Source organism: Littorina saxatilis, linkage group LG8, assembly GCF_037325665.1.
Source record: "Littorina saxatilis isolate snail1 linkage group LG8, US_GU_Lsax_2.0, whole genome shotgun sequence".
In the NCBI taxonomy this organism is placed as follows: domain Eukaryota; kingdom Metazoa; phylum Mollusca; class Gastropoda; order Littorinimorpha; family Littorinidae; genus Littorina; species Littorina saxatilis.
In genome coordinates, this window is record NC_090252.1 from 41,791,841 (window position 1) to 41,810,960 (window position 19,120).

Genomic DNA, 19,120 nt, shown 5'->3' on the forward strand with positions numbered 1-19,120 from the left:
GAATTATCGAATGTTTAAAGATATTTTTGCATGTGAAGACTATGTCACACACCTGCCATATCAGCAATGTGTTGCAATGATGAAGTTCAGAACATTAAACAACAATTTGCCTGTACAGAAAGAACGTTACCTTAACATCCCGAGGTCAGAAAGAACTTGCACCAAATGTGTATCACAAGACATAGGTGATGAATTCCATTATTTATTTGTCTGTGATTTTTTCAAAGAAGAAAGAGCTGAGTTGTTACCACCTTACTATTGGAAAAAACCTAATGCACTTAAATTTAAAAAGTTGTTTGCTACTAACAAAAAGAAATTGCTAAAGAATATTTTGGACTTTATTAATAGAATCTGTAACAGTTTTTCATAATCTTTTTAATTTTTATTTATTTATTATATTAGCATATATATATCATGATTGTATTGATTGTATTTATTGTTCAAAATGCCCCCAGGGGTTATGGACTAATAAAAAACTTGAAACTTGAAACTTGGTTGGGCCTCAAGCAGTGGTTTCTTTCATGCGTATCTGCAATGGCGTGAGCACCGGGTCACTCTGAAATAGATAACAAATTGCAAGTGCAAAAGTGCGAGCCAGACATATCACTGGTGAATGATGCCCCATATCACTGAACAATATTCCTCAACGTTTACTGCTCTGTTTATAAGGCATTACCAACCACCCCCCCCCCCCCCTTTCCTACCCCCACCCTCCCACCACCTCCAATTTAAATCCCACTTTACTATTTTAGTAGTATTTCTTCTGTCAGTATTCTCTTTCTTTCGAATTTTCTCTCTCAAAAAAGCAAGCAAGCAGCCAACCAACGTATTCATCAATGAAACAAACACCAAAACGAACGAACACGCCGTACCCTTGCCGAAGTTTGAGGTGATTCGGTCATCGATGCTGTTTGTCCTGTCTGTCTCTGACCTTTCTTCCTTTTAAGAAAAAAATAAATCTATCAGTTGAAGATCAGCAAAAACATTTGTAAAACATCTCTTAAAAAGTTAAATTGTTTTTCGCAATAAGTGTACAAAGAAGACCTGTCTCGATGACGTCTAAAAGACAAACACAAAACGGGTCACCACATTAACAGACACAGCTCATAATTCAACTGCATTTTTATCACCATAACATTCAGAAAAAGCATTGTTTTATGGTTTTAATGGGTGTTTTACTGACAAATTTCAAAAAGGAGCCTTTGAGAGCTTTCAAGATAAAAAAAAAGTGACGGAACTTTCTCACCCATAAATGACTTGCTTTGCTTACGTTCATTCTTGTCAGAGGATAAGACAAAAACATTAGTGTAACATACCACAAGTAAAGATGGTGTGCAATGAATATGGAAATGACAATGGTTTGTATCACGGCCAAGACAATGATGAGAACATTAACTTTTTTCACACTCCCAAGTGATTCCTGTAGCTCTGCACAGTTGCCTGTAACAAAGAAATACATTTGCTACTGTAAAAGTGTAAGAGCATTTCGTTATTTCATATTTCCAACATTCTTCATACTGTCGCCTATAACGTGCACGAAATTGTAGTGCAAAAATACAGAATAACGTCAAAGAAAGTTATCTTTAAAAAAAACCAAAAGATCTGCAAATGAAGGATTTATAAGAACTTTTACGGAAATTGTAATTTCTGACAATTTAGATCTTGGACTCTGAAGATAAAAACGTGTTTTTTTCCTCGGACTGCCCTGTTTCAACAACAAACCAAATGGTGCTAGTGTTTGTGACAGTGTAAGCCCTGGCCTTATAGAAAAGAAAGTCGACAGTACATATTTTGTAGACAGTTTCCACTCCAGTGTACGCATTTAATCAAGCTCATCCGTATATACACAAACAAGTCCTGGGTAAAACAGACTTTTCAGAACAACCACCACATACACACACACACACACACACACACACACACAAAGCGTTTCCTCAAATTTGTTTGGCAAGATTACACGCACAAAACTGTCACTTGTCAATAGCTGCCCTAGTAGCCACTATGGGTCACTTACTATTATCAACATGATCACGAAAAATCCAGTCTTTTTGTTTTTGTAACTAACTTTTAAATACAAATGGTCGGTGAGAGTGTCAAGGACTAGAAGCACAGCGCAATAAGCCAAAAAATAAAGCAACGTTACAATATAAGCGTAATTAATTTCTCAAAAAATGCGTTGGTATATAGATCTTAATCATATGTACATGACACTGGTTTTGGAAGGAAAATGTTGTCTGCCGACTCTCCTGGCTCTTGACAACCTATAGCAAATCTATAAAGAAGCGATTTTGGAGAAACATAAAGGTATTCTACGTTCCATAAAGTAATAAAATGAATAAGATTAAAAATAAACCAACATACATCTACACTAAAATAGATACAATTTCAATCAGCTAGAATGTAGCCAGCAAAAGATTATTTAATGCACAGGCATATATGTGTCTGTTGACTAAAAGTGTTAAGCACAAAAGGCGGTGATACAGGCCGACACGAAGAGATGTTGACAAGGAAGTAGTGGACTTTATTCAGGCCGTGTAGAAATGCCGCATACATTAACTTATAGGCAGTGCCTGTACCAGGACCATGCATCTAAAGGAGTTAACTCCCTTACAGTAATGACAGTGACATGCGATGGAGTTCCCTCCCATTTTTTGTCTTCTGAATACATGAACTTTTTCCGGGAACATTGGAAGTGATAATGTACGTCTGACAAGAAAACTGTCTCTCTTCGCCCCCATAGCTTTTCAATTCAGGTTGGGGGTTGTAACTATGTGACCACACACCAGGAATATCTTACAATAAACGTTTGAGCGCCGAGTTACTCAAATTGAAAACCGCTTTGATTTGAGTAGCAATCCCAGACTGTAAAACTCATTGTGACGCCTCAGTTTTGCGCCAGTCAAAATTGTCGTCCTACCTTTCGACCCTGAGTTTTTCATGCGCTATTCATAGAGAGAGAGAGAGAGAGAGAGAGAGAGAGGGAGAGAGAGAGAGAGAGAGAGAGGGGGGGAGTGTGTGTGTGTGTGTGTGTGTGTGTGTGTGTGTGTGTGTGCGTGCGCGTGTTCCTCTTAAATGTTCTTCGACCCTTCAAAATAGAAAAAAACAAACACAACGACAAGAAATATTGCAGAAGTTACAAATATAAAGAGGAATTTCCGAAGCACAGTGGCCATGATCGCATCACTTTCAGTTCCCAACTAAGAGATCGAAGCAATCTGATCTGAGTCACAATAGACACAACAGAACTAATCGATCTTTTTAAGTCAGCCCTGCAGCGTTCAAAGTGAAATGTGCAGTGTGAGTAATATGTCTACTCAAAAAGTATTTCATCCTTTAAAAGCCAAGGGGTATACATAAGTAGTCATGCCGAAAGGATTTCTGTCTGTGCGGATTGGACAACTACCAGTGTATGTACAGTTTGTCTATAAATGAGCGCTTCTGCTAGGCAAAGAAGGATAACTCTTCGGTACTTCGCCGCTGGGGGCGCGCGAATACCAGGACTCGCTTTTACCTCTGCTTTTACTTCCGCCTGTCCGCTATCTACGCTTTCGCTTTGGACTCGTTCACTCCACGCTCAGTTCGACACTTCTTACTTTTTTCGCATCAAAACATGTCGAGGCCGTATGGTACCTGGACTTTGTCCGAGTTGAAAGCTGAACTGCGACAGCGGGATGCACGAACTTCGGGTCGGAAAGCAGAGTTCAGTGATTTCTGTCAAGTGTGTGTCAGTTTGTGATCGCCGAAACTGACTGAGACTGACGTCGGCACGGTTTTGTAGCCTTTATTTTGGGCTTAGTTTGGAGAAAATTACTGCGGAAAAAATTAAAGGTTCTTGTTTAAAATTTAGCCCAGATTACTATGATAGTGGCACTCTTGACTCTTGTGCTGACTGAGTAGGCATGTTTTGAGACGTTCGTGAAATATTCTCCCACTCCACTTCCCACCGATCAGCTGTCATGTTCCCTCCACTGTGTGATAAGACTTAGTTTAAATTAAAATGTAATGCAGATACAGACACGTTGCTACACAAAAAAATCATAATTAGAATTAAAATTGTGAAAATCAGACTTAGCAACTTAATTACTTAGTTATAGTCATTGAGTCATTGTCATAGTGATGCATTGAGAAATTGTTTTTTTTATTGGGGGGTGAGGGGAGGGTGAGGGGGGTTGGACTGTCCCAGAACATAAATAACAGAAGACAATATTAGAATATTCAGCTATATTTAGTTTATATTTATTAGCTCTACTGCTTGTAGAGTTTACATATGAACATTTAAATATGCACACATTAATTTCATACCCATTGTGTGATTTCAGGTTGAAGTTCTATGGGATGGGCTGAACAAACAACAACATCACTCCCCACATCTACCTGTACCATTAGTACACATAAAAATACCGGATAAACCCGTTAAAGGAACAGAGAAATTTACAATCACTGAGCCTCACATAAGCCTCAATCACTGAGAGGATATTTGGATAATCAACCACCAGTACATACAAGTACACCCCAACAAGGGAAATGAGTAATAGTCATCTATAAATGATTATTCTCAATCGAGAAACAAAATGAAAAGGATATGGATTTAAATAGTTGTCCCCTGACGAGGCTACCTTTCAGTTTCCCCCCAAAAAAACCACTATACAATCACACATTCAAAGAAGTTGTCCAAACAGCTTGAAACTGTAAATATAGCCGAAAAGTACCATCTTTGGGAGAGGTACTTAGGGATCTCTGGGCTGCCAACTGCATTTGCCGGGTTTCGCAGACTCTTGATTTTTAACCCCTATTCTTTAAATTTAAGAGTTGTTGCAGGTCAGGTTAGTTTCAGTTGTTCATGGTTTACTTGTGTCACTGTGTGATGAATAAAGTGTCATATATATGCCTGAACGAATTGGTGAATGTCTGTGTGTGATGAGAGTGATAAATGAACGAAGAATTGTGCAATGCATGGATGGCATTTTGTGTTTGGGCAGACTTCTGATAATATAATATTTTTTGCAGTTTGCAGCAAAAGATAAAATTATTATCTGAACTTGATCGGTCAATTCAACTTTATCCATTAGCTGTATATGAAATATCAGGAGGATGCATAACACACTGTCAATCATTTTGCAATTGTTAAAAAAAAAGTGAGTTTATGAATTCAGAATCAGATTGCTAAGACTGTGTAGTGCTATTTGGCAGAATATATTAATCTGTGAAGAATCACTTTGATCTTAATTTGAGCATTGAATGAACTACTGTATAGCTAATATCTCCTTGTAATCTTGCAAGAATGAGCACTGAAGATGTACTGATTCATAGAGTAGGCTTAACTCTCACTCACTGATGCATATAAAAAACTAAATAAGCACACGCACAAGACTCAGTATTCACTGCTCACAAAATCAATGCATAAAATAAACTGTACACACAGACAAATGTAAGTGTAAAGTTTCAGTTGATTAATCACTAGTACAGTAATAACCAACAGTTAAACAAAACACACAGACCAGCACAAAAAGTGAACAACAGTGATGTGCACCATTATACAACACTCAGTATATGAAATATATCTTGGCAAACAGATTCAAGCCTGCCATATCACATACTGACTAAACACAGACATTCCAGGTACTATGGCTCTGTGGTGGTGACCACAAACTAAACAGTTCCAGCTAGCAGCAGATATTTGGTCAGTCACAATGGCTCACACCTGCATAGATGAGCACAGCTATAACTGAACTGTGAACAGTCACACATATATTATAGCACACTCACACATATACTAAATAACCTCTGCTCATGTCTTTCAGTATTGGCGTTAACCGCTAATTACCGGTATTTTACCGGTTGAAACGAGAAAATACCGGAACAAAATTGGCTGCCGGTATGACCGACGAGGTTGATTTTTAGAACTACCGGGTTTTTTTTCGCTGGTTAAAAAATAAAATCAGTACTCTGAGTTGGACTCTTACTGGTTCCAACGACCTGCCTACCGTTTTTTTCTGGACTGTTTGCATCATTAAAGTTTGCGTACCGGTTTGAAAAAATACTAGCGCCATCACTGGTCTTTACTCAAATCGGATAATGAATTTTGGAATTTACCCATTAGTATCACTAATACATTGATCCACAGCTGCATTCATATAACCAGTGAACAAAAAAGTGCAACAGGGCTTATTTGTGCCCTATGATGTTCAGGTGAATACCACTATCCCAGATGCCTTTAGAAACAGATGTGAAAAAAAAGTTTATGATTTTCTCAAGAAAACACAAATGACTGTAGTATTATGCAGTACTTGTAGAAAGAAAAGTACGCATTCATATCAAGTTAGGACACGTCTACCTCAGTGTGAGCATGCCTGCATAAAACAAAAAGCTTTGGATTTGACTAAAAGAACAAGAACAAACATGCATGTTTAGACACGACGTTGTTCCTGAAGCTGCAAAGCGCAAAGCACACAGACAATATGACTGTGGCCTGCTAACCATCCATCGCTTTCTCCTCTCAACATCTTTGGAAAACTTAAATCCCTTTGCTTTGTTGCAGTTCACTACACAACACTTGTTCGGCATTCTTCCGCAAAATATTATCTCTGCCGCTGTGTTCCGGTCAGTGACACGACTGTGTTACCCTTCCGCAGCGAAGCGAAATTGCGGTCGCGCCGCTGGAGCACAGGCCTGATTCTCGTGCGCCACCTAGCGGTAAACCCGGAGAAGCGTGTTTCCAGCAGAAGCGCTCATTATTGAGAATGTTGCCTCTGATCCCCTCCAGTTCGCCTACCAGGCCAACCGGTCTGTGGACAACGCTGTCGCCGTTGCCCTCCACTTCATCCTCCAGCACCTCGAGACCCCCAACTCCTATGCCCGCCTCCTCTTTGTGGACTACTCCTCGGCCTTTAACACCATTATCCCCCAAAACCTGTATGACAAGCTCCTCCTCTTTGACCTTGCCCCTTCCCTCTGCCTGTGGCTCCTTGACTTCCTCCTTCAGCGCCCCCAGACAGTCAAGGTCAACGGCCTCCTCTCCAAGACGCTGGTCCTGAGCACCGGAGCACCCCAGGGGTGCGTCCTCTCACCGCTGCTCTACTGCCTCTTCACCAACGACTGCGTCGCCTCTCATGACTCAGTTCAGCTGGTGAAGTTCGCTGACGACACCACAGCCGAAGGTCTCATCACCGGCGGTGATGAGACCGTGTACCGCCAGGAGGTCGACTGTCTGGTGTCGTGGTGCGACAACAACAATCTCCTGCTGAACGCCACCAAGACCAAGGAGATGGTGGTGAACTTTCGCAGGAAAAAAGGCCCTGTGGCTCCACTGATCATCAACGGCGATCCCATCGAGATGGTGGACTTTTTCAAGTTCTTGGGCACCACCATCTCCAACGACCTGTGCTGGGATGATAACGTTGACGCCATCGTCAAGCGAGTGCGGCAACGCCTCTACTTCTTGCGCCAGCACAAGAAGTTCCGCCTCAGCCAGGTCATCCTGGTCCAGTTCTACAGGGCCGTGGTGGAGAGCATCTTGACATTCTCCATCACAGTGTGGTACGGCAACACCTCCCAGCTGCTCTAGAACAAGCTGGAGCGTGTGGTGCGCACTGCTAGCAGGATCGTCGGCTGTGAGCTGCCCTCCCTAGCATCCCTCTATGCCAAGCGCATGCTGTCCAGAGCCCAGAAAATTGTGGCTGACGAGTCCCACCCTGGCCATCCCCTCTTCGAGCGCCTGCCCTCAGGTCGTCGATTCCGATCCCTGGGGGCACGCACTCGACGTCTCCAGACCTCTTTCTTCCCCCAAGCTGTTTCCTCCCTTAACGCATCCCATCCCTCAGTTGGGCAGCTTCGCAGTCGGTGATCCTGCTGGCGGTGAGCTCACCACATCCTGTGACTCAGTGTTAGGTAGTGGTGGTGGTGGTGGGGAGGGGGGGGGGGTTGAGTGGGACTTTGATGTGTGATTACTGATTTCCAAATGTTCAACATTTTCTTTAGCTGCATTATTTTAGTAATTCATGAGTTGGTGGGTGGAGGGGATGGGCTAGTTCTAACTATGCATTAGATTATAATAAAATTGTATTCTGTGTAGACCCTTCCACCAGCATCTTAGACCACTCTTTGCACATTTTCTTTTAATAGATGATTGTCATTTGTTTTACCTCATGTCTGCCCTGCGTGTGATGGTGTGATCGTGACTGCTGTAGTGTGGGCGTGTGTGTGTTGGTGTGTATGTCAGTGTATGTGTGGGCGTGTGTGTGTGTGTGTCAGTGTGTGTGTGGGTGTGTGTGTGTGCGTGATTTTACCAACACTACGCGAAATTCCTTGTGCTTTAAATGTTTTTTAATGTCACTTGGCTCAATAAATACTGTATTCTGTATTCTCTGATTTTAAACAAGTTGTATTGGTTCATAATATAAAATATCAGTTGGTGTGACTGAAATTTGGGAACCCCGATGTCTTAAGCAGTCATTGTCAAACTGAAAATAGGGAAGACGAGATACAGGTTTTTTTTATTTCATTGTGTAAGTAGAGATAAAAGTCTTTCATTTTATACCAGAAACCATCCTGACCTCAGGTCAAATGAGTTCGGCTTATTCTCTCCCTGACAGGATGTCTTGAGTTTCCTTGTCTGGCAAGGAAACCGATTTTATTTTTTAAACATATTTAGAGCTTTTTGTAATGTGTTATGGATGTAAGCAGATTCGCGATCGTCGATAATGGTTTTTCATGGTGTTTTGTAATTATTAAATTACAGAGGAATTTTTATTTTAGACAGTTTCAAGCGAGCTATTTTTTGCGGATGTATTTACTGTGCAAACAACTCTAAATATGGCATAAGTGTCACGTGATAATCAACCGTTTGGTTTCGGCCCTCGCTGGAGCAGACGATTTTTTTGACAGTGATGCAACCATATATTACGGTCTCCTTCCGGCAGCAGTCCCAACATTTCGACTTATTTTGACCTTAGAACGATGTCTTTATCATAACTGTGAAGAACAGAACGGAGATCACTGTCGAAGTCGGCCAATCTGCAATCATTTTCGTCTCGCGAACACTGCTCGTGAACAACATATGGGAGATCACTCTGTATTCTTCTTTTGATAGATTCGCGTAGGACTTTCGCGTTCGGTCAGAGAGACAACTGGCGATAGCCGTGGAGCGAGGATTATCAGAATGACCAGAAACATCTCTGCGCTGTTCATTTTACAGTAACTAAAAGCGAAATACTAATTCTCTATGATTTTTAGACAAACTGTAAGTGTGTTTGGTGCTTGAATTATAACTTAGGAACTGCTGTACATGTACGTTTATGAAGTGTGTTCGTGAAATGCTTGCAATATGCTATTATATGTTTGTTTGATTGTGCCGCTAAACGATGCTCGTTAGCTACGTTCAAATCAAATTGATGGACATTTTGGTCAAGCAAACTTCAACGAAGAACAGACTATGGGATTGCATTTCCGCTTGGTAGCATACAAATTAATGAAGGAGTTTGGTCATTAAAATCTCAAAATTCGAAATAAAATGAAAATTTTAGTTATCGATCTAACAAAAGAGCCATCTTTTTCTTAATCATTTCCTGAATCCCAAAATATATAGATATGTCATGTTTACTCTAAAAATATTATACTCACAATTACCGGAAATAGGTAAATTAATTAGGCACTACGTTCGCGTACTTCGCGGAGCTGGAGACGAGCTGGACCCATCTCAGTCTTCAGGTTTCCGCTCGTGAAGCCTTAATTTATCACCGAATGCCAATGAGAAGGCTGAAGCGAACAGTAGATTTTGAAAAGTTCCCTGTAAACAATTTGTGGCTTTTTTTGTTCAATATTAAATTGTGTTTTTGTGTATAGCTTTATCGTTCACCATCCCGGGATAATGGTTGCCTGTCGTGATTTAGAAAAAGCCGTTTAGTCGTACGATATATTATATGTGTGAATTCAAGCTACTTGACGTATAAATGACGGTCGCTTGCATTTGACCTCACGACAGCCGTTCCAAAAACGTTTTCGTTGTATGTTCCTGTGCACGAAAGCTATATCAAAAGTTGGAACATTTTTCGTTTCTCTTTGGCTAGAAAAAGCCGGCACCGTAGATGACGGTTATAGAACCCCCAATTAAGTCTATTTATACTCGTAGTTGCCTCTTCATTAGACACAGACGCACCTCAGCAGTAAACAAAGCACTGTACATAAAATAAAACCAAGGGATATTCGTATGTAAAATGGCCTAAAATGATAGTGCATGTGATCAGAAAGAGATTGCCTATATTTTTAAAATAAATTTCTTCTCAGACATTTGTTTCGGTCGATGTCCTTGACGACGTCATATCCGGCTTTTTGCGAAAGTTAATGCGGCGCTGTAACGATCTCATTTTTCAACGAAATTGATCGAAAGTTTCATATTTGACTAAGTCAGGACTTTGGGATTGAGTTTGTTCATTAAAATGTTCAAATTGTAATCAACTTAAAATGCTAGTAATAGATCCAAAAGTGGTTGCATTGTATTCCGTAATATTTGCTGAATACAAAAATATATAGATATGTCATGTCATGTTAAATCCGAAAATATGCTCACAATTAAGGAGCGTTTTTTAATTAGGTACTGCGTTAAACTCGCATACTTCACGGAGACGAGCGTGAACCGTCTCGGTCTTCGGGTTTCGGCTAGTCAAGCCTTACTAGCCGCGGTGATGACTGGCTTTTAGTGTTGATCTTTTAGTTTCAGGCCGACAGATTGATTAACATTTGTTATATCGCTTCACGCGACTTCTTTTTACATTTAGTCAAGTTTTGACTAAATGTTTTAACATAGTGGGGGGAATCGAGACGAGGGTCGTGGTGTATGTGCGAGTGTCTGTCTGTGTGTGTGTGTGTGTGTAGAGCGATTCAGACTAAACTACTGGACCGATCTTTATGAAATTTGACATGAGAGTTCCTGGGTATGAAATCCCCGAACTTTTTTTTTCATTTTTTTGATAAATGTCTTCGATGACGTCATATCCGGCTTTTCGTGAAAGTTGAGGCGGCACTGTCACGCCCTCATTTTTCAACCAAATTGGTTGAAATTTTGGTCAAGTAATCTTCGACAAAGCCCGGACTTCGGTATTGCATTTCAGCTTGGTGGCTAAAAAATTAATTAATGACTTTGGTCATTAAAAATCTGAAAATTGTAAAAAAAAAAAAATTTATAAAACGATCCAAGTTTACGTTTATTTTATTCTCCATTATTTGCTGATTCCAAAAACATATAAATATGTTATATTCGGATTAAAAACAAGCTCTGAAAATTAAATATATAAAAATTATTATCAAAATTAAATTTTCCAAATCAATTTAAAAACACTTTTATCTTATTCCTTGTCGGTTCCTGATTCCAAAAACATATAGATATGATATGTTTGGATTAAAAACACGCTCAGAAAGTTAAAACGAAGAGAGGTACAGAAAAGCGTGCTATCCTTCTCAGCGCAACTACTACCCCGCTCTTCTTGTCAATTCCACTGGCACTGCCTTTGCCACGGGCGGTGGAGTGACGATGCTGCGAGTATACGGTCTTGCTGCGTTGCGTTGCGTTCAGTTTCATTCTGTGAGTTCGACAGCTACTTGACTAAATGTTGTATTTTCGCCTTACGCGACTTGTTTGTTGTTGCTGTTGCTGTTTTTGTTTTGTTTGTTTTTTGTCATGCCTAATGCTTGCATATCATACATAAGATATTCGTGGTGTGTGCTGCCATAACCTCGTACTGTGTCCTTTTAATTTTAATCTGCGACAGTGTACTGTGGCGGGTAAGATCACATAAAAAAAACATTGTTTGAAAGGAGCCCATTGAAAAGTGAGACGGAGAATGGGGTCCACTGAAAAATCGACAATGCCCCGAAAATAGAAACTTATTTTCACGATGGGAACTCGGAAAGATTGACATTCCCGTGAAAGGTTCAATTTCAAGCTTTACAGAGAACAGAAAAAGAACTCTGTTCATGCTGGCGTCCTTTCACGTTCACGCAAACAAACGGTTCGGAAGACTCTGCTTTGTGCTTCTTCGTGTATCTGCATCCAAATGTAGTCGCGGCAGAATATTAAAAAGTACAAATGTGTGTGTGTGTGTGTGTGTGTGTGTGTGTGTGTGTGTTTGTGTGTGTGTGTGTGTGTGTTTGTGTGTGTGTGTGTATGTGTGGGTGTGGGTGTGTGTGTGTGTGTGTGTGTGTGTGTGTGTGTGTGTAAGCGAAAGAGAGTGTGAGAGAAGGAGAGGTATAGCGAGAGAGAAAGAGAGAGAGACTTCGACTATACTTGTTCTCGTGAAAATATTGGGCCTATCGCTACGCTGGAACACGATAGCAGATAAATGCCTTACCCGTCCCATGTATCGTACAGATTATGAACGTTCAAAACAATCATTTTAACGTACTTACAATTTTCGGGAAGTTGTGTCGCATGGCCGTGGTCCGTGTTTTCGCAGATTTCATCGATTCCGTTTTCTGTGGCATCTGCAAAAAAAAAAGGTGTCACCATTTTAGCTGCTGTTTTGGGGTTGTTGGTTTTTTTGCTCTTGTGATTGTTGTTTTACATCGACATAAAAACAGAATTATCTACCCGTCATCATAAAACAAATCAAAATAAAACAAAACAAAACTTTGCAAATGCGTTTAGTCGCAGACGGTTGTCGGGTGGCTGTTTAAAACCAGTTATGGGAACTAAGAGGACAATCATTCCCCTACCCCATGCAATGAAAAGTGTGATTGTACAAAAGGATATAATTTATCCAATGGAATGAAAAACACAGACATCCTCCCAAACCCACTTCACAAAAGCAAAATTCCATTCGCTTAATTATATCCCGCATAGTTATATCTGGTCTGGGTGGCCGAGTGGTAACGCACTTGCGCTCGGAATCGAGAGGTTGCGTGTTCGACCCTGGGTCGGGCCGCTATTTTCTCCCCCCTTTCCTAACCTAGATGGTGGGTTCAAGTGCTAGTCTTTCGGATGAGACGAAAAACCGAGGTCCCTTCGTGTACACTATATTGGGGTGTGCACGTTAAAGATCCCACGATTGACAAAAGGGTCTTTCCTGGCAAAATTGTATAGGCATAGATAAAAATGTCCATCAAATACCCGTGTGACTTGGAATAAAGGCCGCGAAAGGTGAACATTCGCCTAACAGGCTTGAGGTTTGCTGGTCGATGTGAATGCGTGATATATTGTGTAAAAAATTCCATCTCACACGGCATAAAGCGCTTTGAACTTCGGATAAGGCGCTATATAAATAAAGAGAATAATAAAGAGAATAATAATAATATCGGTTGAAGGGGCGTTAAAAAAACAAAACCAACCAACCATCGTTTTAATCGACAGAAACATTTGTTTGTTTGTTTGCTTAACGCCCAGCCGACCACGAAGGGCCATATCAGGGCGGTGCTGCTTTGACAAAAAGCGTGCGCCACACACAAGAGAGAAGTCGCAGCACAGGCTTCATGTCTCACCCAGTCACATTATTCTGATACCGGACCAACCAGTCCTAGCACTAACCCCATAATGCCAGACGCCAGGCGGAGCAGCCACTAGATTGCCAATTTTAAAGTCTTAGGTATGACCCGGCCGGGGTTTGAACCCACGACCTCCCGATCACAGGGCGGACGCCTTACCACTAGGCCACCGTGCCGGTGACAGAAACATCAAAACAGCCAAAAGGGAACAGGTTCTACATGTAAGTCAAAAATAAACACGATCAATTTGCTATCCTAAACATTCAGTTTTGTCATTATTTTCATTCATAAACAGCTGGGAAACAAAAAACCACATTTATATATGTGACAAATCGAAATGGTGAATGGGTTTAAGCCAATCAGGCTGATTATTTGATAAGTGGAACCATCGCGGCTTTGGATTCGTGTTTCCAAGGACAATGATTGTAAGCATTCACTCTCAAAGACCCAATCAATGTTGATAAATACCGCGGTGACTCATGATCAATTTGCAACCTATCTCTGTAATCGCAAAATGCACACCAAAAAGTCATAAAACACTTAAAAGAAAAGGCATATATGCCAAAAACTTACTGAACTCTCAAATACGATGTCGGCTCTCTACCTTATTAGACTGGAAGAAAATCGACGACCAGGTTACGTTTGACGTCACAGACAAGTATGGCGTATTATCTCGAACTTCTGACGTGCTTTGGGGCCCTGAATTGCATTCTGAAAATCACGTTTAGAATAGGGATCCCCGTCTATTATTGTGCTTACATTTGCTCTTCCAAAAGGATGACAAAAACGATGTTTGGTGGCTTGTTATGAGACCAGCATTTTGGGGGGAGCCTTCTGTTTCCATCTTTATCAAATTCGGCCTTTGGCCTTGGTCGATAAAGATGGAACAGATGACAATATGCTCCCCTCGGACCAACAAAAAAAGGTGGTCTGTCAACAAGCCATCAAACCTCTTATATTGTTCTCTTTTCCGAAGATGTTTCTTTTGTGAATGCGATTTTTGAGGGTGTCTGTGTTTTCCGATACACTGTATGGAAACAGCCCAATGTATGATCTGAATATAGTAGGGGAACAGGGCTCCCTATAGCGCGCGTCCCTGCGTCCTATAGGGGAAGGGAGGGCAAGTCGACCCCTCTAACAAATGCAGCTTATACCTCTCGTCTTTTTAAAAAAAAGATTGTTTTTGTTGTAAAACCTGGTGTTTTCTTTCGTGTAAGCGTTGTGTGGAATATGAACGATCCAACTGGCACGGTTTTTAAATAAAATATAAAAGAAAAAAATCCTGAAGCATGGACGACTTGCCCTCCATGGAGGGCAACTCGTCCATGGGGGGCGGGTAATTCGTCCAGGTGGAAAAGGTTGTTCATATTACCCAATAGCATCACCTCGACATATGAAATTGACTGAAGTAACTTTTCTGTGTCAGTTTTGTTAATCGGAAGTGAGAATGACGTCATAATGAGTCGGCCTACGTCAGAAGTCGATCGACGTCTTGGCTATGCAGGGAGGGTGAGTATTTGAAGGGATAGATGTTCAAACATCTATACTTATTAGTTGCTCTGGTTCAAAGCGAAGCAAATGGGAAAATATATTTACAAATTGGACTTGTAATTGATTTGTGTCGCCCATTTCAGGTTGCGTGAACGTGAAATAGTTTAATAGGCCTACTAGTATACGCGCACTTCCAATGACGGGAAAGCGCACCCCCCCTCTCTCTCTGTCTCTCTCTGTCTCTCTCTGTCTCTCTGTCTCTCTGTCTCTCTCTCTCTCTCTCTCTCTCTCTCTCTCTCTCTCTCTCTCTCTCTCTCTCTCTCTCTCTCTTAATTAATTAATCAACACACAACTTCGAATATTATTTTTTTTAAGGCTACGTTCACTTTTATTTCAAATACATACAAAGAACTTTTACGGGTTCTTCATCTGACACTATTTCTTGGAGATTAAAGAGTCTACACAGACGAGAGAGTGATATGGACCCATAGTCGGGTATTGTGACCCGGGTCGAGTTACACGACAAAGGGGGGGACGAATTACCCGATCATGGTACTCGCTGAACATTGCTATTTACCATTGTTCCTGGGATAGCCTGAGATCTATAACTTTCGACTAGTTGTTATGAAAGCCAAAGCTTTTTTGCAGATCTGGTGCATTTTACGAATCAGCGGCTCCCATGCACTGACTGTTGTTTTTTTCGTGCAACAATTTTAGAGTGGAAACCATCAAAATTGACAAAGACTTACCGCTTTGCTGGGCCCGTTTATTTCGACATTTTTTTTTCTTCAACTGATTCAGGTTGGGTAACTCTGGCTTATGAAATCGATGATAATCACCCCTGCAGTGTCATGTTCTCAAAATCGAGGGGGGACGACATACCCGAGGGGGTCGACTTGCCCTCCCTTCCCCTACGCACTAGAAGCCGAAAACACGTATTAGAAATATATGGAGGGAGTCCCTGGACGCACTAGATTTTAAAAGAGCGGGTCCTAGAACGCACTACATTTCCTCTATCGTGTGTACCGTAGATACCATTTTCAGACTGCAATCGACACTTTGCAGTACACTATACGTGACCACATTGTTGTGTAAGTACACAGGGACTGTTCGGCTTTTGGACCCTTGGGACCCTCTAAAATTTAAAAGTGGGAGTCCCGGGACGCACTAGGAGGGGTGTCCGTGGGGAGCCCTGGGGAATGAATGTTCTTTGTATCCCCATAACTGGTTTGAAAATAAATGGCTCCGTCACAAAGTTCTGCACTCAAACGCAACTGCCTATTTTTTCATAACGTATAGTACAGCTTCATCGTTAGGTACAAATGACAACGTGTAAATATGTTTTTTTCCATTTGACAAAAGTGACATAAGAAAAACATCTTGTAGCAAATGCGGTAACAATTGATCAATGGTCGTTTGTTTGGTTGAATATGACGTGTTTCAGGGCTGGATCGTGTGTGTGTGTGTGTGTGTGTGTGTGTGTGTCTGTGTGTGTCTGTGTGTGTCTGTGTGTGTGTCTGTGTGTGTCTGTGTGTGTCTGTGTGAGTGTGTGTCTGTGTGTGTGTTTTGGTGGGAGGGGGGGTGCTTGGGTGCCTGATCCCGCTCCCCCCCCCCCCCGGAAAGTGATATAACAAGGTTCAGTTTACCTTTCACTGTGAGATTGCATGGCTCTGCGGGTCCCATTCCGGGAATGAGGTGACACACGTACAGTCCAGAAATATGTTGTGTTGCATTTGCAAACTCCAGCGTCACACAGTCGCGGTTGATGTTGTATTCAGCTTCGGCACTGCACTTGCAGTTCGGTTCGTCATATTGAATCAAGTTGCAGGACAACATTTCTTCTGTGAAACATAATGACAGTGGTAAATTAATGTACTATGTAGTCACCTGGAAGGACATGCTTACTCGTGTGTTAAATATTCTGGTCCAAGCCCATACAACACTAAACGAACATTGATCTGTAACAGAAACGTTAAAACTCCAAACTAAGTCATAAAAAAGAAATTCAAGGTACACTGGCAGCCAAACTTAAAAAAAAAAGTCTCAAATTTCTCCATTCGTGCCACGCACGCACTTTGTTTGGCTTTTGTTACTTATGTCATACCAGGAATATCTTAAAATTAGTCACTAAATGTTCGATTATTCTATTTCAAAAGTTGGTTATCTTTGAGAAATGGGATTTCTCCATGCAACGTCTTTCTTTCCGTTTCCGTCCTGCTTATAGCCCCTGAGAGCGGTGAATCTTCAATGCATTGGCTAATTAACAAAGATTTAAAAAGTACCAAGATCTGCACGGGTTTCATTTGCTAACGTTATAGATGATTACCAGCACTTAAACAATAAGTTGATGAAAGAATCGAGAAAGAGAAGCTTGCATAATAAAACCTATTTAAAATGGTTTAATCAATCAGCACAGTTGCATGGCATTTTTGAGGTTATTGCAAGTGTGTATAAAACAGCACAGCGATTATTCTTTAGACTTCTAAAGGTTAGATTCATCAGAAAAGGTATATAAAATTGCTTCTTCACAACTAAACTCAAACTCAAAAGTTAAGCAACCATTTTAAATAGCAATATAATATTTATCCCAATTTGATTATTTGGCTTTATTCAATAATACCCATGAAAAGTCTTGAAAGCAATGTTCAAATATTGCATTTCAGATTGAAAACACCAGGGTTGCAAGACTGTATATATTTAAAGTAAATGATTATTATCATGTTCAAATTTTGTTTTAACCAGTCATGTGCTGGAGAGCTATACGTTTGCTTATGTGTTCTTCACATTTAGATTCAAATATACCTTTTGTTTGTTCAACTGTCCCTTCATGATACTTGTAGCGCTCAATGATGAAGTTGCGTCTTTCGATTGTGAGGTCAACGTGGAAAAAACATTTTACATTTACAGATTGGCCGATGACTGCGGTTCCTGCCTCACAACTGACGACATTGCTGTTTGTTCCTTCATCGGGTGTATGTTGGAGATCATTGGTGGAGACGAAAATTGTTGCAATGATAAACAAACCACGTAGCTCCATTCAATGTTCGTTTGTTTCTCATTACTGTTCTTGGCGACATCTGAACCTGTTAGATGGAATATAAATAAGTCGTGTAAAGCGAAATCAACACATTTAGTCACCTTTTCGGCCTCATGGAATGAATATTAACGCGCTGCATTTGTACCGCACCTATACCAGTAAATCATAGGTCAGCCAAAACACTGTCTTGGTAACACAAACCAAATAAACGTTATTTGAATAAAACATTTTCGGGTAACCATACCGAAGACCGAGACAGGTCACGCTCGCCGCCGCGAAGAACGCGTCAGTAGTACTTACTGAACCTATTTTCTTTCAGTCTGAGCACATTTTTAGAGTAAACATGACATATCTATTATATTTTTTAATTCAGGAGAAGTTGAGAAATACAATGCCATCATTTTTAAATTTGTTTGCGAAAAATCGATTTCAATGACAACTACTCATAAATGAATTTGTAAGCCTCGAAGCAGAAATGCAATACCAAAGTCCGGGCTTCGTCGAAGATTACTTGACCACAATTTCAACCAATTTGCTTAAAAAATGAAGGCGTGACAGTGCCGCCTCAACTTTCACAAAAAGCCGGATATGACGTCATCAAAGACATTCATCGAAAAGAAAGTGTGGGGATATCATACCCAAGAACTTTCATGTGAAATTTCATGAAGATCAGTCCAGTAGTTTTCTCTGATTCGCTTTACACATACACATACACACACACACACACACACACACACACACACACACACACACACACACACACACACACACACACACACACACACACACACACATACATTCTTTATTCTTAATTTGGTGTTTAACGTCGTTTTCAACCGTTCAAGGTTATATCGCGACGGAGGGAAGGGATAGAGCCACTTGTCAATTGTTTCTTGTTCGCAAAAGCACTAATCAAAAATTTGCTCCAGGGGCTGGCAACGCAGTACAATATATTACCTTACTGGGAGAATGCAAGTTTCCAGTACAAAGGACTTAACATTTCTTACATACTGCTTGACTAAAATCTTTACAAACATTGACTATATTCTATACAAGAAACACTTAACAAGGGTAAAAGGAGAAACAGAATCCGTTAGTCGCCTCTTACGACATGCTGGGGAG

General features: G+C 40.8%; 2 protein-coding genes across 2 annotated transcripts in view; both read right to left on the reverse strand.

Annotated features, from left to right (window-relative positions):
* Window positions 1-19,120, reverse strand: part of LOC138973593 (uncharacterized) — a 409,985-nt gene that overhangs the window by 235,338 nt on the left and 155,527 nt on the right. The gene's annotated exons all lie outside the window — the stretch shown is intronic.
* On the reverse strand, window positions 494-18,612 carry LOC138973569 (uncharacterized). The gene is made up of 6 exons (XM_070346287.1): window positions 17,764-18,612; window positions 16,608-16,802; window positions 12,400-12,474; window positions 1,317-1,440; window positions 873-939; window positions 494-556 (listed from the first exon to the last, which is right to left on the reverse strand). Exons 1-6 carry the CDS (start codon window positions 17,996-17,998, stop codon window positions 503-505), a joined length of 750 nt encoding a protein of 249 aa, XP_070202388.1. The 5' UTR covers window positions 17,999-18,612; the 3' UTR covers window positions 494-502.

Bases quoted from the DNA above. Each gene is read 5' to 3' on its own strand.
- LOC138973569 (XM_070346287.1), bottom strand. From the start codon at position 17,998: ATGGAGCTACGTGGTTTGTTTATCATTGCAACAATTTTCGTCTCCACC. The intron at 12,475-16,607 runs GTAAACTGAACC...TTTTTTTTGCAG, and splicing joins ATGCAATCTCACAGTGAAAG to ATGCCACAGAAAACGGAATC. The intron at 557-872 runs GTACGGCGTGTT...TATCTATTTCAG, and splicing joins CACCTCAAACTTCGGCAAGG to AGTGACCCGGTGCTCACGCC.